The sequence below is a fragment of the Meles meles genome, chromosome 14 (genome assembly GCF_922984935.1).
Source record: "Meles meles chromosome 14, mMelMel3.1 paternal haplotype, whole genome shotgun sequence".
NCBI classification, from domain to species: domain Eukaryota; kingdom Metazoa; phylum Chordata; class Mammalia; order Carnivora; family Mustelidae; genus Meles; species Meles meles.
In genome coordinates, this window is record NC_060079.1 from 9245747 (window position 1) to 9269494 (window position 23748).

Consider the following 23748-nt stretch of genomic DNA (forward strand, 5'->3'; position numbering starts at 1 on the left):
GGGCGTGGACGTCGTGATGACGCCTTTGAAGGCCCCTTTCCGGGCTGTCCGTAAAGACCCAAGTGTCAGCTTGTGTTGGCTTATTGCCTTTTTTTCACAAGAAAGAAAAATATTCTGCCAGCCTCCCCTTATTCCCTGAGAAGATCCCCTTTCCCAGAAGAGTTGCTTTCCCCCGGCATTTCTTTCAGGCAGTGCTCCGGGCAGCCTGGAGGCCCTTGTAAGGCGCGAGCTGCGGCCCCGCCTCCTTCCTTTCGGCCGGAACCGCCATCTTCCAGGTAGGACCTGCGCGTGGCTCTTGGTGCCGCGTGTCCCGTAGACTCGAGTACTGATCCTGTGGCCGTTTCGGTCGTGCATTGAGTTCCTAGATAGACGGTCTATCCTGTCCGGGGCCCACTGACCTGGGTGGTGGAGCTATGTTCGCCCAGAATAGGAGAGGCCTGGGCCGGGCGTGGGCCGGGGGCTGAGGACCAGACGGCCAGGCCGCGGCGCTAACAAGGGAGAGACCCGAGAAAAGCGAAGCCGAGTCACTGGGGTGAGGCAATTCGGGTCAGTCTGAGAAAGAATTTGTTTTTCCTGTGTCTCCACGGCTTCAGCCTCGGTATTCTAGGTCTTGGGACAGGCTTTGTGCAGCCGCATGGCTCAATACTTTTCGGACTCTTTAGTGTGGTGTTTTTGCCAGTATTGTAAAGTCTAAACTTGTGATGCTGTTGGGTAGGGGCTTAGGGGTGATAGGAATGATTTTACGGGTGTAAAGACATGGACTTTAACCTCGGATGAGGCGTAGGGTTTGAAAACCTGGTCTCGTGGTCCCAGAACAGATAGGATGCCTTGCGTGAAAAGAGCTGTAGACCACCTGGCTTTAGTGTGTGAAATTGATCCTGTTTAAAGTTCGGGTCCCAGATCGCGTTTGGACAAACGGAAAGTGCTTTCAGGCGCTTTCATGTAGCCACAAATACTGTTTTGTTAACGCTGGGGTGGCATGTGAATAGCTAGGTGTTTCATTTGGAATCTTAGGGAGAAAGTCCTTGAATTACCCCTTAATCACTCTTCTCTTCTCTCTTTCTCTTTTTATCCTTCCCTTTTTTTTTTTCTTTAATTTCTTAATCTAGTTTGTAAGTGGTAGCTACCAGAGTTGAGCAAACTGCCGGTTGCATTTAACAGTGGGCCCTGTTACAGAATCTACAGCATTGCTGTGTGCTGCGTTAATTATTACTAGTGATTTGAGCCTGCAGAGCATCTCTCCTTGTTTATGAACTTGACACTTTGCTATGAGTTGACACAAATGTAGAGAATTTGAGGATTAAAGTAGAATATCTGGCTCTTGATAGATGCTAAGTTATATTTTTAAAAAGTAATGGAAGCGTTTGTTGTATCAGTGATTTGGCTTTTGTGAGTTAGAGGAAACATTGTGTTGACATACCTCTCAAGCTAATGACTAAGGTACTTTGGTCTCTCCTCTTTAAGAAATGTTGATAAAAGGGTACCTTGGTGGCTCAGGGCTTCTCCTCCTCCCTCTGCTGTTCCCCCTTCTTGTGCACTCTCTCATTCTCTCTCAAGTAAATCTTTAAAAAAAGAACTGTTAATAAGAGACTGAATTATGTTACGATCCAGTCTGCTTAAGCCTGATTTACATATATTGCCTTGTGGTAGAAGTAATTTTCAGTAATGGTAGTTCTGCCCTTGAATGACCTAGAGCAATATTGTTTCAAACTTGAGAAACAGTGAAAGATTCCATGTGAAATGCCTGTATGTGAATTCTTAGATAATGATAATGAACTTAACTGTGGTTAAGGATAGGCTAGAACTAAGTGAATGCTTTGTAGATTTTACCGCAGTTGATTGTAAGAGTATTAACTCCATTTCGCAGATGAGGATCAGAGTTTAAATATAAATTTCCCAGGGGAGCAAGTCGCAGAATCTCAGTCAGAATTAGGTCAAAAGTTACAAAGCCTGTTTTTCCCCTTCAACTCTACATACATTTATTAGTGAGTGATGGAGTAAGTAATCAGAAATAAACAGGAAGTGATTTGGATTCGTGACAGTTAACAGATGGCTCTGTAAGATACACTGTCACCAAAAAAGAAAAAAAAAAGTAAGAGGTGTTTAATCTACCATATAAAAATGCAGGGCTGAGGGGCGCCTGGGTGGCTCAGTGGGTTAAAGCCTCTGCCTTCAGCTCAGGTCATGATCCCAGGGTGCTGGGATCAAGCCCTGCACTGGGCTCTCTGCTCAGCAGGGAGCCTGCTTCCCCCTCTCTCTCTGCCTGCTTGTGATCTCAGTCTGTCAAATAAATAAATAAAATCTTTTAAAAAAGACAAATGTCAGTTTTGCATTTGCATTTGACTGTTTTATACTTTCTGTTTTCAGTAATTTGCCAAAATGACCAACACAAAGGGAAAGAGGAGGGGTACCCGTTACATGTTCTCTAGGCCTTTCAGAAAACATGGTAAGTAAATTTACCCTCCTATGTGAGCAAACATGGCATATATTCATATGATGCATTCTTATTAGATGCATTAACCAGCACCTACCTAACTTGTTTTTGTAATAAAAAGCATAAATTTAATATAGTAGTTTCTTATAAGCAAGATTTAAAAATAAAACTGTGAAAGATAAAATATGTTGAAAGCTAGTAAGCTTATGTATTTTTTTTTAATAAGGTAGACTTCAATCTTGATACTGATTATACTGATTTTTTGGGGTACAGGAGTTGTTCCTTTGGCCACGTACATGCGAATCTACAAGAAAGGTGATATTGTGGACATCAAGGTAAATTCAAAAATTAGGTGAATGACCTACAGAATAATATTAATAAGGTAGAAAAGTTTAATCTAATATTGGAATTCAAATGTATGTTGCATCTGTTGGCTCTTTATTCTCCTGAATAGGGAAAATCTTTGGTCTAAATAAGAGCTCTTAAGTGTAGAATGGCTAATTTAACTCAGAAACCAGAGTCTCTTAAGTGCTATTCCGGAATCTAAGAATTTTCTCCTAACTTGTTTGTTATTGGGTTGTGAAAAAAAATCAAGAGTTTATTGATAACAGAAAGGGGTAATACTTTGATGCAAAATTTAATTGTTGATGGAGATGGAGAAGGAGATTGTTATTTTTTTAAATAAACAGTAAAAGTTCTTTTGTGACCAGTATTTAAGTTCCTGGTACTCTGGAGCTTAATGATGATTGTCTTTTTGATTGCTTGAAGCAGTGTGAAAAACACATTTCACCGGCTCTGAAAGCTCTTGAGTTGCCATTTGAAAGAAAAAATTTTTAGAGTATTATATTAGTTACTTTAATAAGAGTCAGGATATAAAAGGAAGGGGAAATGCTGGCATAACTTTCCTCTCCTTTCTTAACAGGGAATGGGCACTGTTCAAAAGGGAATGCCCCACAAATGTTACCATGGCAAAACTGGAAGAGTCTACAATGTTACTCAGCATGCTGTTGGCATTGTTGTCAACAAACAAGTTAAGTAAGTAATGTCAGTTCTTTTTAGCAGATTAGTATTCCCTCATACCCCCTTTTCACTTTGCCAATTGGACTTATGTCTTTATTGGTCATTCAAGTGGGGCAAAGGAAACATCCTTTTAAAACTCAAGCAAACTGGGTGTTTGCCTTGTATCCTGTCAGAGGAAACATACTGAACTAGACTTAATGGAAAGTTTTATTAGGGTTTGGTGTTAAGTAGTTCTAGTTTTCAAAGTTATAAAAAGAAGTGTAAGTAGTAAATTCAGTTAGTGATTTGGTTTTGGCTTATGGTATTTCAAGGTCTGTCACCTCATTAAAAGGAGACTTGAGGGGTGCCTGGGTGGCTCAGTTGGTTAAAGCCACTGCCTTCGGCTCAGGTCATGATCCCAGGGTCCTGAGATCATGAGCCCCGCATCAGGCTCTCTGCTCAGCAGGGAGCCTGCTGCCCCCCTGCCTACTTGTGATCTTTGTCTGTCAAATAAACAAAATCTTTAAAAAAGGAGGCTTGAAAGTGGAGCTGTTTGGTGATGTATGGGTGGCACAGTCCATTAAGTATCTAACTCTTGGTTTTGGCTTGTCTTGTGGGATGGAGCCCCGAATCAGGCTCCACAATCAGCATGGAGTCTGCTTAAGACTCCCCCTGCCTCCGATAAACCTTTTTATTTTTAGAGAGAATATGAGCAGCGTGGGGAGGGGAGCGGAGAGAGAGAATCTTCAGGAGACACCCTGCTGAGTGTAGATCCTGAAAACAGCTCAGTCCCATGACACTGGGATGGTGACCTGAGCCAAAACCCAAGAATGGGATGCTCAACGGCTGAGCCACCCAGGCACCCCAGCGAATAAATGTTTAAAAAGGAAAAAAAAGTGGAGGTGTTTGCTTCAAGGTTTCTTCTAGTACAATTAATGATTATAAATTAACCATCACCTTGTTGTGTAATCCTATTTGTAGGTAAAAGGTTTATGGTTTATTTAGTAAATGAAATTGCCAGATAAAATTGGACTTTGTTAAATTTTTGCTGAAGCATTTATAGTAATGTTGATTCTCCCTAGGGGCAAGATTCTTGCCAAGAGAATTAATGTACGCATTGAGCATATTAAACATTCAAAGAGCCGAGATAGCTTCCTGAAGCGTGTAAAGGAAAATGATCAGAAAAAGAAGGAAGCCAAAGAGAAAGGTACTTGGGTTCAACTGAAGCGTCAGGTGAGTGCTTGACAAATGGTTTTTGCTATTAATCTTGGGAATTTTAAAACTTGCTCAGTAGTTTTCTTTCATATGAAAGTGAATGAATTGAGTATTTTATTTCTTTGTTTCTGAGAACACTTCAAAATTGATTATTGTCCCTGATGTAATTGTTCCCTTGTTTTTTTTGTTTGTTTGTTTTTTAATAGCCTGCTCCACCCAGAGAAGCACATTTTGTGAGAACCAATGGAAAGGAGCCCGAACTGCTGGAACCCATTCCCTATGAATTCATGGCATGATAAATATAAAGAAAATAAAAGACCTCAAGACTGTAAAATTGTTTCTCTTGAGTAGAAGTGTAGTGTCCTTTCCCCGAAAAAATATTTAAAGCAAACTTTGTGTCCTAGTTCATTGGGTGATGTCTTTATTCAAACTTAGTGGCTTTTTTCTTGCTAAAAGATCTGAGGTGGTTTATCATAGAAAAGAATATACTCAGTTGGTTAGAAACTGCCAGATAGTATTTTTAAAATATTTATGGTTGGAAAATAGTCTCTCCAAATCCCAAAGAAAAAAGAATTAAAAAAATATGTGAAAGGTTGGGGCGCCTGGGTAGCTCAGTGGGTTAAAGCCTCTGCCTTCCGCTCAGGTCATGATCCCAGAGTCCTGAGATCGAGTCTCACATCGGGCTCTTTGCACTGCAGGGAGCCTGCTTTCTCCTCTCTCTCTCTCTGCCTGCCTCTCTGCCTACGTGTGATCTCTGTCTGTCAAATAAATAAATAAATAAAATCTTTAAAAAAAAAATAGATGATTTTAAAGGACTCTGGTTCCTACTAAATTGTTTTCCTTATCATTTCCTGTTACGGTTTTCCTGTATGTTGCTCTGGCCCTTGGAAAAATTTTCATTCTTGGAATTGCTTGCTTTCCCCAGTTTCTTTGTACTTGTATCTTTCCCTGAAATACTTATACTTTAAGTTGGTGAATTCCTGATCGTCCTTTGTTCACTTTGAGTGTCATAGGTGAACCTTCCCTGATAAAAGTAATTTAAGGAGAGGAATGAATGGAAGTGCTTGGAGTCAAGAGAAGAGAAATTATGGTTTGGGATGGTAGAATAAATCCCTTATGCCTGTTCCCACTACAGGTGTGTTCACAATTTTAAAAAACTTGATCTTCACATTAGACCGGGGGCTAAAAACTCAGTATGTCTTCCTGGGTCCTGGCACATAATAAGTATTTCTTTTCTTTATTTTTTAAAAATTAGTATTTATTTGACAGATCACAAATAGGGAGGCAGGAAGAGAGGGGGAAGCAAGCTCCCCGCCAAGCAGAGAGCCTGGCATAGGACTTGGTCCCAGAACCCTGAGATCACGACCCAAGCTGAAGGCAGAGGCTTAACCCACTGAGCCACCCAGGCACCCGATAAGTATTTCATAAATGTTTTTTGAATTGAGGAAAGCACTGCTTTTTTTCTTTTTTAACTTTGTTTTAGATTTTTATTGAGAGAGAGCTGGCACAAACTGGGAGGAGAAGCAGGCTCCCTGCCAGCAGGGAACCTGATGGGCTCAGTCCCAGGACCCTGGTATCATGACCTGAGCCAAAGGCAAATGCTCAACAAGCTGAGCCACCCAGGTGTGCCAAACAGACATTTTCTAATTTATGTATGTATGTTTAATCTTGTTTTCCTATGGACTTCACCAAACTAGAATGATTTGGATTTTAATGGTCTCATAACAGTTTTGTTCATGTGTAATTGAGATGATTAAGTCTCCTACATGATGTGAAAAGATCGGGAAACTTCAAACTTTGTGCATTTTTCAGCAGTTTGTATTAACCTTCCTGTTGCCCCATGTAAAATGAGGGTATTATCTGCATGTGTATAGGGATTGGACCAAATGATTCCCAGAGGTCCTTTATGCATATAGTACCTATGACTATTCCTATGATCTCCAGATGACAATTGTGACAAAAGACATGGCAGAGGATCGGGTCCCTTAGTTCAGGAGAGCTGGTGAAGGTGAATATTGAGAAGAAAGGGCTGTACATATAACTAGGGGAGTTCTTTTTTTTTTTTTTAAAGATTTTATTTATTTGACAGAGAAAGATCACAAGCAGGCAGAGAGAGAGGAGAGGGAAGCAGGTTCCCTGCCGAGCAGAGAGCCCGATGCGGGACTCGATCCCAGGACCCTGAGATCATGACCTGAGCCGAAGGCAGCGGCTTAACCCACTGAGCCACCTAGGCGCCCCGAGGGGAGTTCTTAGAGCAAGTCATCATAAAGTGAACTCTTCCATCTGATGTACAGTGTGGCAATTTCCTAATGCGCTGTGAATGGCAATAGTGGTACTGTGAATGTACATAAAACTTTTAGTATTGGAGTGCAGCCCGACCTAGTTTTGGCTTAGGTATCAGTGTCATGAGGTCAGGCTTTGCTGTAGGCTCCAATGGTTCTCAAGTATGGTTCCCTGACATCAACATTTCTGGAGAACTTGTTAAAAATGTGGGCCTACTAAATCAAATTCTGGGGATGAGCCCCACACTTCAGAACCTCTCTAGGTGACTGATGCTTGAGAACCACTGATCTATGTATTTAGTCATCTCTAATAGACTTAAAACTCAAATTTCAGAACTCATGTTCTCTGAACCTCTATTTCCAGCTCCCTCTTGGGCAGCTTCAGATGGATATCCTGGAAATAAACAGATTAGTTTGAAGAGGTTTTATTATTGGAGAAACAAATTGCATCAAACTCCCTAGCTTTGAGTAATGTGTGTGTGCTGATAAATTACGTGCCTGCCTTGAAGTTCAGGTCCTTTTAAATAATGAGACATTGTTACAGATTGTAAAATTACAAAAGACTCTCTTACTGTGCAATTCCCTTTTCTACACTTGGTGAGGATGAAGAAAAATGTAAATTTTAAACTTTCTGCCCTATTCTTAAATTAGAGCCATGACGGTAAATGAAGGTGCATGGCTCCTTGAACTTTTGATTCTGTCTTTTCTGATCTAGCCAGGTACATTTTGAGAACTTCTTTTTCTTCAGTTGAGCCGGATCCCAAGGGCTGGATGAAATTACACTCTAAATGTTGTGGCAGAAAAAAACCCAGTTAAGTATCTACTGTATTTGCACTAGAGTCAACCTTTTCTCTGTGCTATGATAGGGGGAAAAAAAAATTTGCTAAAACTTAGAAATAAAATTTGATAAGAACGAAGTAGATTTATCTTTTTGAGCACAAGAGAAACAAAACAATTAGATTTAGAATACACCTGTTTATCCCATCCCCACTTAAAAGGAAAACAATTGGTATTGTTCATAGAAAAGCTTTCCCAGAACCTGTTAGACAAGTTACTTGGTTAAGAGTATAGCAGTGAGGCAGCATCTTATTGCTGAGGCGGAAGTGTTTACAGAGGAGTGAATAAGCCCAGGGTTTCTGTGTTCTTTGCAAACTGCAAATGTGTGTGGTGAGGATTAACTGACAGGCTAGCTCATAAAGCCCCAAGTGGAAAAAGCATAGAGAAAATGCTTTTATACCTACTTTCCTTGCAAGATCGGGATTTATGGAAATCATTTGATTGGGAAAAGAATGCAGGGAGGTAATCTAAATGAAGTGATGGCATAGCTCAAGTTGAGGATGTGATTGAACTTGCTCCTGAGCGAGGAGGTTCAAAGTAATTGTTTATGGAAGATGAATAAGTAAACAGTTCTAAGATCTTGAGAGCGAGATGATACCCTGTTCTTTAAATGCTCGTTAACACTGACCTTATTACAGTCAGGGTTACCCTCCTTAAGAGTTCAGTGGCTTTACATAACCTCTAGATAAATCCCTGAGCATATAATGCATTGGCATCCACAGTCCGGTCCCCAACTTTTTGGGCCATTCACCCCATCCTCCTAATGTTTGATACTACTCATAGCTCCCCAGGCTTGTATCATACTTCTACTTTCAGGATTCTGCTCATGCTGTTCGTTCAACTTGACATGCCATCTCCCACCTTCTGTTTCCACCTACCAGATGTTACTCATGCTCAGAGACCAGGTCATTTCTTCCTGTAGCTTTTCCTGGTTACCACCACCTCCCTCCCCCATTCATATTTAATTCTCCCTATGGCAGCTCTATTGGGAGTTGGCACCTCGACCTGCTTTGTCATTCCTTTTACATGACCAGAGTGTTTTCATCCTGCTTTCCGCATGGATGGAAAATGCCAAGATGAGAAAGCAGAGGGGTTAGAGTGTCTCCTACTGAATGGCTCAATGACTTCAGGTAAGTAACTAACCTTGTCTGAACCTCAATTTAGGAGATAGTTAACCCACTTCCACAGGTTTAGATTAAAAAAGAAATGGAATTTTTGGACAAATTTATGAAGAATAATTTCGGGGCACCTGGGTGACTCAGTGGGTTGAGCCTCTGCCTTCAGCTCGGGTTGTGATCTCAGGGTCCTGGGATTGAGTCCCGCATTGGGCTCTCTGCCCAGCGGGGAGCCTGCTTCTCCCTCAGTCTCTGCCTGCTCTTTGCCTACTTGTGATCGCTCTCTCTGTCAAATAAATAAAATCTTTTTAAAAAAATAGTTAATTTCACTATGGAGATGTCTGTGAAGGCAGGCAGGAATGTCTTATACCTTGTCATACCCTCAGTAGATGATTGGTGATAGAAAATTAGCTGTTCTTTGTATTCCGTACCAGCACTTAGAGGAGCCTTGCGGCGAGTAGATTTTCAGTAATTTTGACTGTTGAAATAAACTAGGGAGCTGGTAGGAAAGCACAGTTTTTATTCTAGTGAAATTACCTAAAGATAGTCTGTGAATCTCCAGTAAGTTCATTGTTCAAGGATTTAGGATACACACAAAGAGTTGGTATTAGGAGGGGATGGATAGTGGAGAGGGGTTCTTGAACTGGAGGAGGACCCTTGGCTGCTTTGCCTCAGGACTAGCAATCAAGCCTATTTAGCTGGTAAAGGGTTAATAACTTCCCAAGGCTGTTACTTGCAAATTACCAAATTCTGCCCTTCATACTCATTCTGAACACCCACAGGATTTGTGTATCCATATCTGTGCCTACGCATTTCCATTATTTTAAAACCACTTCAGTATGCCTGTGTTACATTGGTTGCAGTACACTTTTACATAACTCTGGACACAAAGAAATCCAAAATGAAATAGAACTCAAGCAGCAACAATTTAGGCAATGCTATTTATAGTGTTCCGTAACTGTTCTGTAACATACTCTCTGTATTAAAAGGTCATGGATTATCTTGTCTATTTGCAAATGCAAAGAGCTTTCCAAGGAGAATGAAATAACATTTTGAGCTCTGAGCAAAGGTGCGAGTGTGAATGCAAAATGGAACATAATTATCAGTGGACAGAGATCAGTCATAGGAATCTTACTTACTGGGTGACCTTAAACTAAAATGATCTTACTCCTGACAGGGAATGTAGGATATGGAATGAGGTGTAGCAGTAAGTCCAAGATTCAGCCAAGAAAGTGCTCTCTTTTCCCTTGAGAGTTCTGCATTTTAATCCCAGGAGAGTGAAAGGTGTTTGTGGCAGAGTTGAGTGATTGCTGCTCAACAGTGATCCGTTCTTCTATTTCTTGATTTTTAATGCGGGAGCAAGTTGTCTGCTAGCTCCTGGGGAGGAGTTAGGGTTGTTCTAAGGTAGTGATAATCCCAGTCTTCTTTGCTAGTACTTGGATAAACTCTCAGCTTCTCAGTACTGGAGACTGAGACGTAAGAGAAAGTCTGCTGGGTTCTGAGAATTATTTTATTTTGTAATGAAGATGAATAGAGTCCCACTCTCCCTTGCTTTGGTGAGGACTTGGTGTTTGGTGAAACGGGCCATTTTGTGTTCAAAGACAGCCAAGAGCATCTGGGACGCAAGGACTTGGACCCCTATCACTGAAGAGCTGAAGGATCCCTGCAGCCTAATAGTTTCATGGTTGTTCTATAAATAGTAAATGGTTCCCTCTCCCCTGTCAAGGAATGAGGCGCCCTGCTTTAAGTCTTTCCAGTTAAATTGAAGTTGAACAGAAGGGGATTTGCCTTGTAAGCTGCCAAAAGTCAGTGCAACTGTAATACAGCAGTTCATCTCAGGACATTTCCTGGAACACTTTCTCTCGAGAGTAGGTTGCTCTCAAAACCAAGCTATGGGGATGATGTTTACACATATGACTCCTGTCTTTTCCAGTTCACACAGTGAAGACATCATTTATTCATTTATTCATTCAGAAAGTTGGTCAATGAACAAAGGACCTTCTAAGTCCCGGGTGCCACTATGTGCTGGTGCTAAAGACACAAGCTTGAATCTGCCCCCACACGTGCCCCCCCCCACCTGCCGAGACACTGACGAAACAAATTTTACAGAAAGTGACAGTTGAGATCAGGGCTGCTTAAGAGTGTCCTAAGAGGGGCGCCTGGGTGGCTCAGTGGGTTAAAGCCTCTGCCTTCAGCTCAGGTCATGATCCCAGGGTCCTGGGATGGAGCCCTGCATCAGGCTCTCTGCTCAGCAGGGAGCCTGCTTCCTCCTCTCTCTCTCTCTGCCTGCTTCTCTGCCTGCTTGTGATCTCTGTCTGTCAAATAAATAAAATAAAATCTTTAAAAAAAAAAGAAGTGTCCTAAGAGGGAGGAACTGGGAGATAGAGGTGGGGATGGCTGATCGAAGGAAGCTTCGAAGAGAGGAGCAAGTAATTAAGTCCTCATCTAGTCCTAGTCCACAGCGGGAGTCCTAAAGAATTCACCTGAGAGGTGAAGAGAGCAGTGGGGTTGGAGAGGGGGAGATGCCAAGGGGTGTAGGCAATAGAGATGGTGGAACTTGAAGTGAGAGTGGTTGGAGTCAAGGATGGCTCACAGGTTGCTGGTTTGGAATTCTGAGTAGATGGAGGGAAACGTGAATTAGTGAAGCTGGTTGCTGAAAGTGGATTCCATTCTCTATCCCTCTCTGCCTCCCATCCAGCCCTTTCTTTTTTCTTTAAAATATTTATTTCAGAGAGATAGGTAGTGCATGAGCCAGGAGCAGGGGAGGGAAGGACAGAGGGAGAGGAAGAAGACTCCCCACTGAGGGGTGAGCCCAAGGCAGGGCTCCATCTCCCAACCCAGAGATTATGACCTGAGCCCCTGAGCGGAGACCAAGAGCTCAGATGCTTAACGGACTGAGCCACCTAGCCCTTTCTTTTTTTTTTTTTTTTAAAGATTTTATTTATTTACTTGACAGGCAGAAATCACAAGTAGGCAGAGAGAGAGAGGAGGAAGCAGGTTCCCTGCCGAGCAGAGAGCCCGACGCGGGGCTCAATCCCAGGACCCTGGGATCATGACCCGAGCTGAAGGCAGAGGCTTCAACCCGCTGAGCTACCCAGGCGCCCCCCACCTAGCCCTTTCAAATGTGATTTCAGTGCCCTCCATTGAGGAGTGGAGTGGCCAGCTACCATCCCCCCTCTCCCAGCTCTTTGCAGATACATGAAAGGGCCCAGCCAAGGTCAGCTGAGTCTGGTCTGGATTAGGATAATGTATCCACTGACCTACAGAGGTGAGCAACTAAGGGGGATTGTTGTTTTAAGCCATTAAGTTTTGAGCAGTTTGCAGCAAAAGCTAATACAACCAAGACAGAGAAAGCAATAAGGATGGGACCCTCCATTAAGCAATTGGACATATGAGGCTGGTATACGGGAGGCCAGAAGCATGAAGTTCTAACCTGTAAGGATCAAATCCCAAGCCTTCTGCCTTACTACGGTGGGCTCCCCAAACGCAAGACCAGGCCATTTTTCTCTTTTGTGTCCCCTTCTTCTACTCCCTCAACCTTATCCTAAACTTCATTTTACACTTAGAAGTAAGTACTTGGGTGTGCCTGGGTGGCTCAGTTTGTTAAGAGTCTGCCTTCGGCTCAGATCATGATCCCAGTGAGGTCCTGGGATGCAGCCCCCTTATCAGGCGACCTGCTCAGTGAGAAGCCTGCTTCTCCCTCTCCCCTGCTTGTGTTGTCTGTTGCCGTGTCTCTCTGTCAAATAAATAAATAAAATCTTAAAAAAGAAGTAAGTACGTGAATAATAAAAGCAAATGCATGGAGTGAGTGGAATTCTTGTTGCTGAACTTTGGGCGCAAGTAAGTGAGGCCTGCTGGGAACAGGACTCCTCTAAAAGGCCGAATAATGTCTGGAAGCCTGTGGTCCAAGGCCATTTTTGCTGGCGATAAGCGGGGTCTCCGCAACCAGAGGGAGCACACAGCTCTTCTTAAAATCGAAGGTGTATATGCTCGAGATGAAACGGAATTCTATCTAGGCAAGAGATGTGCTTACGTGTACAAAGCAAAGAACAACACAGTGACTCCTGGTGGCAAACCAAACAAAACCAGAGTAATCTGGGGAAAAGTAACTCGTGCTCATGGAAACAGCGGCATGGTTCGTGCCAAATTCCGAAGCAACTTTCCTGCTAAAGCCATTGGCCACAGAATCCGTATGATGCTGTACCCCTTAAGGATTTAAATTTAATGAAAAGTTAATAAAGGTGTAGATTTGTTCTCTTGTAAAAAAAAAAAAAAGCAAATGCATGACTCAAGTGCATAGGACAGTATTAATGACAGAGAATTAGTCCATAGAGCCAAAGCTCCCAGAGGGTGGAATGTGTGTTGAGTGTTCACATAATGAGCGGATTTAACCGAGGCCAGCAGCGAGGGTCTGGGATTGGAGCCTGAGCAGCAATTACTGCCCCCAAGGCTTCACAAACCTGGAGCAAGGTCACAGTGACAGGGGTTCCCTTACATGGCTACTAATTCAGGGCTTTACCCTCCTCCTTTTTCCTTAGTAATGTCACCCCTCAGCATCTTCTGAAAATAAAAAGGGCAACAGACCCAACAGGAATTTATCCCTCCCATTGTTGCAGAAACATCCGACTGATGGCACTTTTCCCTCTTTCTTCCCTCCCGCAGCTCATAACTGATCCCAGGTTCACCCAATGTTCTAGTGACCCGGGCTCGCCTCTGCGGGGTGGAGGGGCCCCCAGGGCGGCGCCGGCACAGCCTGACGAGAGGCCTCCCACGCGCTCCCGGGACGGTGGCGGTCCTTCTGGGGCCCGCGCAGAGCGCGGCAGGCGGTGAGGCGGTGCGCCCGCCCCAGGCGCCCTGCCGCTCGACTCTCCAGCGCCGGCCTTCCCGGCCACCGCGGGAAGGGGCGGGAAGGGGGCGGGGCCGGAGGTGACCGCCCCGCCCCCACGGCGCGCGCCCAGCCCTTTAAATCCCGCCTTTCCTGCAAGCTCGGTCGGCCGCCGTGGTCCCCGCGCACCCGTGTCCCCACACTGCTCGCGAGCCGCTCCGCTGCGCCCGAGGCCGGGCTCGGCAGGCTTGCGCTCTCGGTGGCGGGACCCGCTCGACCGACGCGCTCTCCATGCGGCCGCCAACCATGTCTGGGCACTGTCTGCTCGCGCCCATTCCCGAGTCCTCCTCCGACTGCCTCCTGCCCAAGGACATCAAGCTGGCCGTGCTGGGCGCCGGCCGGGTGGGCAAGAGCGGTGAGTGCCCAGGGGACCGCGCGGGGACGACCGGGCGTCGGGGAAGAGCCGGAGCTCTGGGCGGAGGGGAGGGGGCTGGAGCGCCGGGAAGAACCTGGAAGTTTCCGCGCCAGCCAGGGCTCTCCCCGGCCAGCCCGCTTTCCCCGCTGCTTCCCCGGAGCGTCTACTCCTGGGCTCGCTCCTGGCTTGCTCCCTGCAGGAGGAGGGGGGCTGGCGCGGCAGGTAGACACCTGCGGTCACACCCGCCGCAAAACCCTCGGGAGACCGCGACGGCCGCACCCTGGGCTTTGCAGAGCCTTGCAACGTGGGCAATACCCACTGTTCTGCGGCCCGGCGCCCTCTCCTTTTCCACGAGAGCGTCCCGGCTTGACTGTTTTATCCTAGTCCTTTAACTGATTTTCCCATTTTTCCTTTTCAGCAATGATCGTGCGCTTCCTGACCAAGAGATTCATCGGCGATTATGAACCGAATACAGGTTAGAATAATTTCGTGCTCTCTGCTTTTGTGGCCACATGCTCCGATTTTCTTTTTTCTAATACGTGTGTAGGGATTTTAAAGCAAACTCTCCTTCATCCTTCAGGCAAATTGTATTCACGGCTGGTCTACATAGAGGGAGACCAGCTATCTCTGCAGATCCAGGACACCCCCGGGGGCATCCAGGTAAGGACAACCAGAAGCAAAACAGCTCACCACCTCCCACACACCCAGGGGGCTCCCCAGCAGGAGCAAGATGTGTAAACACACCTGTTTCGCATTTCCGGGAAGGCGTGGGCTGTCGGCAGGGGGCCTGTTAGAAACCCTCCTGGTGGGGACTGGGTGAGTGGATGGTTAGACTGGCAGCTTCCTCCAGCCCAGCACCTCCAAAGGGGAGAGATAGTTAACAGTCTCTGCGGCTCTGGCTGAGACATCACTCACAACTCGCAGGGTCGGTGCTCACCGCTTTTTTCAGAGCCGGGCCATGAACTCATTAACGGAACTGTTGGTGGTGGGATTCCTGAGCCAGTCTTCTCCCCTAGCAAGGACAGCAAGAATGCTTCTGTTTGTAACTGTTCCCTCAAGTCAGTTAATTGGAACCAGATAACCCCCTGGCAAGCAGTCAGGAATTTAACTTGATTAACAAGTTATTAATTGCTCTCCCTTGGAGGGAGGAAAGGTCTTGTGGAAGAACAGAAAGAAGGAATTTGTTTCTGTAACATTCTCAAAAGGACATGCTAAAAATATTTTTATGGGCTTGGGAAAAGATATTTATCTTGGCTTATGTTCAAAGTTTTGTTTATTCTCAGTTCCCTAAAGATTGCGCCATTCGTCTTTGAAAGTTCTCATTGAAGTCATTCTGCAGTCAGCCAGGGCTCCCTACAGAATACCCGCCAAGCAGGGGTTTAAGGATAATGCATTCGCAACAGCCATAAAATAACCCAGGCAGGGAGCTCGCTCTTCCCGCATCCAAATCCTACTCCTGCAGAAGCTAGGTGGCATCTGCAAACTGTATTTAAGATTTCTCTTTTGAATGCTTTTTTGCAAGCGTTGCTCTGATGTTATTTTGAGTCCTCTCCCACTGAGGGCTTCCTTGATCCAGACTCATTTTGATCTTTCTCAGGTCCAAGACAACCTGACCCAAGTTGTTGATTCCCTGTCCAAGTGCGTGCAGTGGGCAGAGGGCTTTCTGCTGGTCTACTCCATCACAGACTACGACAGCTACCAGTCCATCCGCCCCCTTTACCACCACATCCGGAAGGTCCACCCTGACTCTAGGGCCCCTGTCATCATCGTGGGCAACAAGGGGGACCTTCTCCATGCCCGTCAGGTGCAAACACATGATGGCCTTCAATTGGCCAATGAACTGGGCAGCCTGTTCCTTGAAATTTCCACCAGTGAAAACTATGAGGATGTCTGCGACGTGTTTCAGCATCTTTGTAAAGAGGTGAGCAAGCTGCACAGCCTCAGCGGGGAGAGGAGGAGGGCCTCCATCATTCCCCGGCCGCGCTCTCCCAACATGCAAGACCTCAAGAGGCGCTTCAAACAGGCTCTGTCTTCCAAAGTGAAATCGCCCTCTGCACTGGGGTAAACCCATCTCACACCGACTTGGCTCCTTTTTACTGCGCGTTTGTGCAGCTGAAAAAGACTGGGGACCTCCCTTTTTAATTGCACATTCAAAGTTTATTTTTATACAGACTATTGGTTTTCAAGTGTATGTGTATTTCTGAAAACCCAGTGATTGCCTAGAAGTTGGTAGAGATTTTTTTAAATAAAATTTTTTTTTTTTTTTTTTTACTGGAACTGCTAGCCACTTTTCCATTAAAGGCAAAATGGCAACATTGCTCCTTGTTTTCTAAATGTCTTTTTATAGAAATGAGACTTGCACCAGAGCCCAGAACGGCTCCATGCCTGCCCTCAGTCTGAACTCTTGTTGGTGTCTTGTGGTACTAGGGGGGCCGATGTAGAGGGAATCTGTTGTGGGAGAAAGGAAAGAATGTGGAGGAGAAAAGATTTGAGCAACTGCAGGATGTCTGTCAGCTAGAGCACTTTGCCACCGGCATGAAATTGATACCATGTGATTTTCCAGGAAAGGGGTTCATAGTATGCTGGTGTTAACAAGTTGCAAACATGAACAGCTGTTTTATTTATTGGTTCAAATGGAAGTCTACCCTCTCTACCTGCATTAGAAAACAGAAATTCCTCATGTCAGTAAGTACACCCTACCTAGAGTTGTTTAAACATTCTCCTTACCGGGGTGCCTGGGTGGCTCAGTCCCTTAAGTGTTGGACTCTTGATTTCGGCTCTGGTCATGATTTCAGGGTCGTGGGATTGAGCCCCACGTTGGACCCTGTATTGGGCTCTGTGCTGGGCAGGGAACCTGCTTAAGAGTCGCCCCATCCTTGTGCTCCTCCCCCGCCCCCCAAATTCTCCTTCCTGCTCTTTCTCCCTGACCCTCGAATCCAACAGGGCACCTGATCTGTCCGTTCTCTCTCCTGTTTTTCTCTGAAGCATCACTCTGCCAGAGTCCAGGCCTGTACAGCTCTTGCCTAGACTGGCAGGCAAGTGCAGGAGAGACTGGTTTCCTGGCCTCTGGACTGACACCCCTCTAATTCTTTCTTCACACCAGAACAACCCAACTAAAACCAATCCTAATCATTTATTTCCATGATTGAAAAATCTCAGCTGTGTTCCCTTCAGCCGCCGGATAAAATACAAATGAGGCATGGCATCAAGATTCTTTACCACCTCAGGGTGCCTGGGTGGCTCTGGTTAAGCGTCTGCCTTCAGCTTAGATCATGATTCCAGGGTCCTGGGATCGAGTCCCCCTGCTCAGCGGGAAGCCTGCTTCTCCTTCTCCCTCTCACCCTGCTTGTATTCCCTCTCTTGCTGTTAATCTCTCTCTCCCTCTGTCAGATGAATAAAATCTTAAAAACAAAAAGATTCTTTACCACCTCTTCAGCCCTATCATCCCCTCCGACAAACACGCTCACACACGTTTACACACCACCTCACGCAGTGGGGCCAAAGGCCCACTCAGCAGAAGAGTCTGCTGTTCTCCATATATACCAGGATCTTGCAGGCCTTCCTGCCTTCACAGGAACTATTCCCTGTGCCTGCAGTATTTTTCCTCTTATCTCCTAAAAGATCACTAACTCATTTTTCAAGACCCAAGTCATGTGCTCTGTTCAGCCCCCAGGCTGCCTGCTCCGAGGCCGCCTCTATGCCTGCAGCATTTCTGGGACACTTGACCATGTCACATAGCTAGTGGTCACCCCCGTTGGAAGGACCACTGCTTGTGGCTGTAACTGCACTTCATTCTTTTTTTTTTTTTTTAAAGATTTTATTTATTTACTTGACAGAGACATAACGGGAGAGGGAGAACCAGGCTTCCCGCTGAGCAGAGAGCCCGATATGGGTCTCGATCCCAGGACCCTGGGATCATGACCTGATCCAAAGGCAGACATTTAATGACTGAGCCACCCAGGTGTCCCTGTAACTGCATTTCATGACTTTGTACCCAGGCTTCTGGCCTAGTGCTTGCACCCAGAGTGGTAGGTTTCCAGTAAATATTCGATGAATAATATGATAGCTGAATGCATTATTTTTTGGTGCCAAGGGACAGTAACAGGAGGTTGCATGAAACAACTTGTCACATCTGCAGAACAAGGACAAGAGATATTCTGAGTAGTTAGAGTACTTGATGAGCAGTGACAGAGAGGAAATGACACATATCTAGCTTCTGGCCATTGTGCACCATTACCCCCACCTTCCAAGGACACCTGTGTCCATGTCTATGCTGTTAACACCATTCTTCCCTATGGTTGATGAGTGTCTACCTGTGCAGAATGGCATGAAGGATTACAAAAATGAGATAATTCACGTTTCAAGTGTCCAAATAATTAAGGAAAAATATGATTTTGAATCCCATTATTTTTGAAAGCCTGCCTAATTCTTCTTCCTCAAAACAAAAGCAGTTCTTCCTATCATCAGCCATTCCCTCTGTTACCGTACATCTTAACTTTGTAGGAGAGGACAGGAAGCAACAGGCTGACCCAATCATTGCCACACCCCCAGCACGCGCAGACTGCCACCCAGTGCCCAGGGCTCCTTTGCCTCTAAGGAGTGGAGATCAGACATCCCATGGGAAAGAGCTTTGAACATCCCATGGGAAAAGTCGTCATGGAAAAGCTAAAAAGAACAATATAAGAGATGTCCCAAGGCAGCCTGTGATGAAGTTCCAAGTGAGAATGGTAAGGACAGGAAGTACCCTTGAACTCTCCAGCGGGGAGCACCGTGGGGACCAGAGGGGTCAAAAGATGAGTCACAGGGCAGTTCCAAAGAGGGTAGGAGCCTCTTGGGGCTCAGGCAGGCTGGAGGGTCAAGCAGAAAGCACTCCCCATGGTATTTTTTCCTGTCCTCAGCATCACAAATAACTGACCTCCTCCGGGGCCTCAAAGCTTCCTTTATTTCCGGTCTCCAGAACGGACCCAACATACATACTGGATCTCTGGTGCCAGAAGGACCCCAGTTCCCATTCCCCAGGCCTCCTGCTGATGGGGGTGAGGTGTGTGGGATGCATCTGGAAGGAACCCTGGGATAGTAGCCCTGAAGATGGGAGAGGGGAGTCTGGAGTTATCAGGAGGCAGTTAGGGTGGAAAGCTGTCAGATTTGTGGGTAGGAAAGAGGGTCTGAGAATTTGGGCTTGACTGGGTGCTGAGGAAGCCCTTTGAGGAAGCTGAGCTCTGAGCCCACTTCCCCTTCCTACAGAGCATCAGAGCCCTGGCTGGGTCACAGCTCATTGGGCAGGATATTGGAAAGGTGGGCAGGTGGGTAAGAATATTCCCCACATCTTTATCACAGTTTCCCCTTACCTCCGAGGTGTCATCCCCAGTGGCATCCTCACGGCCCCTCCTCAGTCTGTGCCCCCTCCCCCGCCTCCTGCCTCTGTTTCTGAGACCACCCTATCCCCCACCCCGTCTTCATCTCCACAGCCGCCACTCATCCTCCTTCTGGTCGAGGCTCCGTTCTAATTCTGTTCTGAAACTGCGGCGTGATTTAATTAACATGCCTATCGGTGTGGTCCCAGAGATGCAGATGAAACCCAAATGGCTAAACTGTACATCCTGCAACATTCTGTGCCTCCCATGCCCCTCGCGAAAAGCAAACTGGAATAATGGGAAAATCAATCTATCATAGCGTAAGAAAATAAATTTGTTTCGCTTGTGTTGAGGCAAAGGGCACAACGGAAGTTCTAAAGCTTATTAATATCTCTTTAGAGGACTGGATTAAAATAAATAGCTGTGGAAGGCGGCAGCAAACAATAGAGCAAATGGAAGAGACAAGATGACTGTTTAGTCATGAACTTGGGGCTCGAATAGCGTTTTTGTTCCATGCATGTGTTGTAATTTCTACTTCTTACTATGCAATGTTACGGATTCAGATTCACAATGTGATGATATTTTGTATGATTAATAATTTTTTCTTACCATTTGATCTGTCTCCAAAAGGTGGGATACTTTTAAAGACTTTGTTAAAATGAGTCTTAAGCTATCTTGACACTCAATAAGAAAGACATGATATGAGGCGCCTGGGTGGCTCAGTGGGTTAAAGCCTCTGCCTTCAGCTCGGGTCATGATCTCGGGGTCCTGGGATCGAGCCCCGCGTCGGGCTCTCTGCTCAGTGAGGAGCCTGCTTCCCTTCCTCTCTCTCTGCCTGCCTCTCTGCCTACTTGTGATCTCTCTCTGTCAAATAAATAAATAAATAAATAAATAAAATCTTTAAAAAAAAAAAAGGCATGATGTATAAAACTCAGACACCATGAAGTGAACTAGGGGTTCGAGAAAAAAATGACCTGATATAAGCAATGATTAGTTTGCAATAGCAAAAACAGAGCAGAAATTTGCCTATCCTAGATAGCACAGCCAACCCTCATGTCTGGATGCCCTCATGTTATTGTTGTTGTCATTGTTCTTCTCCTCCTCCTTCTTTTTAAAGATTTTATTCATTTATCAGAGAGAGAGAGCACAAGCAGGAGGAGTGGCAGGCTGAGGGGGAAGCAGGCTCCCTGGTGAGCTAGGAGCTGATGTGGGACTCGATCCTTGGACCCTGTGATCGTGACCTGAGCCGAAGGCAGACACTCAACTGACTGAGCCACCCAGGGGTCCCACCCCCAGGTCCTTCTGCCTCAGGAGAGAATGAGCTCCATAGGGGCTGGACAGGTCCTCAACCATCTTTGGCTCCACAGCACCTGCTAGAGTGTTCGCTGTAAGACAGGATCCCCAGAAACATTTGCTAAGGTGAACCATTAGAAAACTCAAGGAGTCCGTCCTTCCAATTGCTTCTGTATGGCTGTGAGTGCAGGGGTGCGAGTCTATGTGAGGAGTTCCGTTTGTCCAGCTGGCAGAGTTGGCCCTTTCCCGTTCTCCGTGGCAGGGCTGCTTGTACAAATTGACTGCCTCAATAGTGATTTGCTTTATTTTGAACCATATTTGATGAGAATTTGCTTCCTACAAAGCTCTGTGCTAAATGTGGTCAAGATAGCGCTCTCTTTCCAGAAATTCAGTCCCGTGGGAGTTCTGGGGGCTCAGCCTCGAGGACGGGATTCTGTGGGATGAAAGGCAAAATGCGACTTTAACCCAAATCTGAGGGTGTTGACAAAATTAGGGGAGGGGACAGATCACAGAGTTGAGCGGGGAGTGTGTGTGTGGGGGGTGGAGGCAAATATTCCACACGGGGCAAAAGCACCCTTCCGAAGAAAATGACATTTCTTTTTTTTTTTTTTTAAAGATTTTATTTATCTGACAGACAGAGATCACAAGTAGGCAGAGAGGCAGGCAGAGAGAGAGAGGGGGAAGCAGGCTCCTCACTGAGCAGAGAGCCCGACGCAGGGCTCGATCCCAGGACCCCGAGATCATGACCTGAGCCGAAGGCAGAGGCTTTAACCCACTGAGCCACCCAGGCACCCCTGTAGTTGTTTTAAAAGTACCTTGGTACACTATGAAGCTGTTTTTGGAAAAAGAATGCTTTTTCAACTTGCTTGTATAGTCTAAAAATTATAGTCGTTGTTTGGCAAGATACGACTTTCTCCATGTCACATGTGGGAAAAAGAAAGTTTTCTGAGTAGCAGTTATTTCCTCACAATTATTGATCCTTTACTTTGTGCTGGGCACTATTATTTTCTCAATAATATCTTTGGGGTAGAGCTATCCTGACTCCCATCTTTCAAAAGGCTCAGAGAAGTCAGGCCATGAGCAAAAATCACAGAAGCCAGAAACCAGGAGGTCTGGCTCCAGGAAGGGGAAAGGGCTCCCTTCAGCTCCGGACTCTTTCCCCTGGCCAGACATGAGCCTGCCAGTGTCTTCTGGAGAACTTGTTAAAAAGGAAGATTCTGGGGCACAGTCCCAGGGATTCTGTTGCTCTGTGTTACAGCTGTGGAGGAGGAGTCTGCCTTTCAAAAAACTCCCTGAGTGGTACTGAGGCCGGATGCCTCATGTTTGGAGCTTTCAGCAAGACCGCAGTCTGGGCTCCCCCATGCTTCCTGTTTATCCAGAGGAATGTCTGACTGGGAGGGGGAAAGGTAGGAGTGCCGCACCAGAGGGATGGGAGTCCCGGTGTCTGCCCAGGGGGCTGGGTGGGCCACTCTCACTGAGCTGCACCCAGGAGTCTTCAGCACATCTGGTAGAATGCAGTCATCTTTGGCAGGGTGGGGTTGGGGGGGGTCTCTCCCTGAGTCACTGCTTTGAAAGCCATGGGGGGCATGGGCAGTGGGCACTGTCTAAGTCAGTGGGGTCAGGGACATCCCCCTCCTCCGGCGGCACTCTCTCCTCAGACTTTTCTCTGACCCACCCAGAGAAGCAGCCTCCACAGTGGCCCCCACAATGCCAGGCATTCTCTTTTCTTCTGGAGCACCTGGCGGAGGAGGAGGGGAACAACTGAATGTCACTGTCCCCAAGGGGCTGTGGGAGCCGATGGCACACTACAGGGAGGGAAGGTACCAGAGCAGAAGTTGCCGATGCACATCTGGGAGCTACAGATGTCTCCCCAATCCGACTCAGCGCGGTCCAGGGCATCTCCAGGAACTGCGCGCTGTGTGTGTGTCTGTGTGTCTGTGTGTCTATGTGAGGGAGGTGGGGTGGGAAGAGAGGGCACAGGTTCAGGGTTTATAGAGAAAGATCAATGAATTTCTCCAGATTGGGGGAATATGAGGATGGTCCCGTGGTGTCTGAGGGGCCTTTGCCGGGGGCCATGTGCTGGCTTTGTCATTTGTCGCATAATAAAATTCACACAGCAAATAGCTACCATAATTACTGAGTATGTGCTATTGTTCCACGTATTCCCGTGTAATGTATTAGTTAGGGCTCTCCAGAGAAATAGAATCAACAAGAATATATATATATAAGAGATTTGTCATAAGGAATTGGCTCACATGATTATGGAGGCTGAGAAGTCCCAAGATGGCGACCTAGGAGAGCAGATGGTGAACTTCTGCTCTGAAAGCTGGCAGGCTCAGGATCCGAGAGGAGCCATGATACAGTCTGACTCCAAAGGCAGGAGAAGATCCCAGGTCAAGGCACAAAAGCTGGGTGAACTCCTTAGAACTTGAGGGAGGGTCAGCCTTTCTATCTTATGCAGGAGGCCCTCGGATTGGATGGGACCCCTGCATATCAAGGAGGGCGGTCTGCTCGTCTCGCTTCACTGGGTCCACCTCATGTAGGAACACTCTCACAGACACCCAGAATAACATTTGACCAAATCTTGGAGTAGCCCATGGCTCAGTCAAGTTGAAGGTCCACATAACCATTATACACAGTAAGAGTCTCAGCTGTATTATCTCGCTGAATCTTCCCAAAAAGCTCCAGCGGCTTATTGTTCCCACCACTACTGGACAGAGCAGGAAAATGAGGCCCTGAGAGGTTCATTAACTTCCTTATCATCTCTCGGCTAATAAGGGACATGAGGGAGATTCCAGGCCATATCTCTCTGGAAGGCCACCAGACCATATCGCATCCCATGCCAATTGTCAGAGGTCATCTGGAAGCTGCTACCATTCTCCTAATCAACCATTTTGGCCGTGAAAAGTACATGGTGTCTTGGTCAAGGCTATAATTTGCAAGCAATAGGAAAGGTTCTGCCTGGTTAATAAAAAAGGA

At 46.1% G+C, this 23748-nt stretch overlaps 3 protein-coding genes and 2 non-coding genes across 5 annotated transcripts; all 5 read left to right on the forward strand.

Moving 5' to 3' along the window:
- The first annotated feature begins 215 nt into the window (after positions 1–215).
- RPL21 (ribosomal protein L21) lies at positions 216–4982 on the forward strand. Its single transcript, XM_045978537.1, has 6 exons — positions 216–275; positions 2368–2446; positions 2708–2769; positions 3357–3469; positions 4516–4666; positions 4855–4982. The coding sequence occupies exons 2-6, from the start codon at positions 2380–2382 to the stop codon at positions 4942–4944; spliced, it is 483 nt and encodes a 160-aa protein (XP_045834493.1). The 5' UTR covers positions 216–275; positions 2368–2379; the 3' UTR covers positions 4945–4982.
- LOC123925392 lies at positions 3168–3238 on the forward strand. Its single transcript, XR_006814988.1, has one exon. It is a non-coding gene; the product is annotated as a small nucleolar RNA SNORD102 (small nucleolar RNA).
- Positions 3512–3638, forward strand: LOC123925401. Its single transcript, XR_006814996.1, has one exon. It is a non-coding gene; the product is annotated as a small nucleolar RNA SNORA27 (small nucleolar RNA).
- Positions 4983–12735: 7753 nt separating the features above from the next.
- On the forward strand, positions 12736–13135 carry LOC123925101 (60S ribosomal protein L35a-like). Its single transcript, XM_045978242.1, has one exon. The coding sequence runs from the start codon at positions 12769–12771 to the stop codon at positions 13099–13101; it is 333 nt and encodes a 110-aa protein (XP_045834198.1). The 5' UTR covers positions 12736–12768; the 3' UTR covers positions 13102–13135.
- A 590-nt stretch (positions 13136–13725) lies between these two features.
- On the forward strand, positions 13726–16440 carry RASL11A (RAS like family 11 member A). Its single transcript, XM_045978125.1, has 4 exons — positions 13726–14122; positions 14541–14597; positions 14703–14782; positions 15720–16440. The coding sequence occupies exons 1-4, from the start codon at positions 13999–14001 to the stop codon at positions 16185–16187; spliced, it is 729 nt and encodes a 242-aa protein (XP_045834081.1). The 5' UTR covers positions 13726–13998; the 3' UTR covers positions 16188–16440.
- Positions 16441–23748: the final 7308 nt, after the last annotated feature.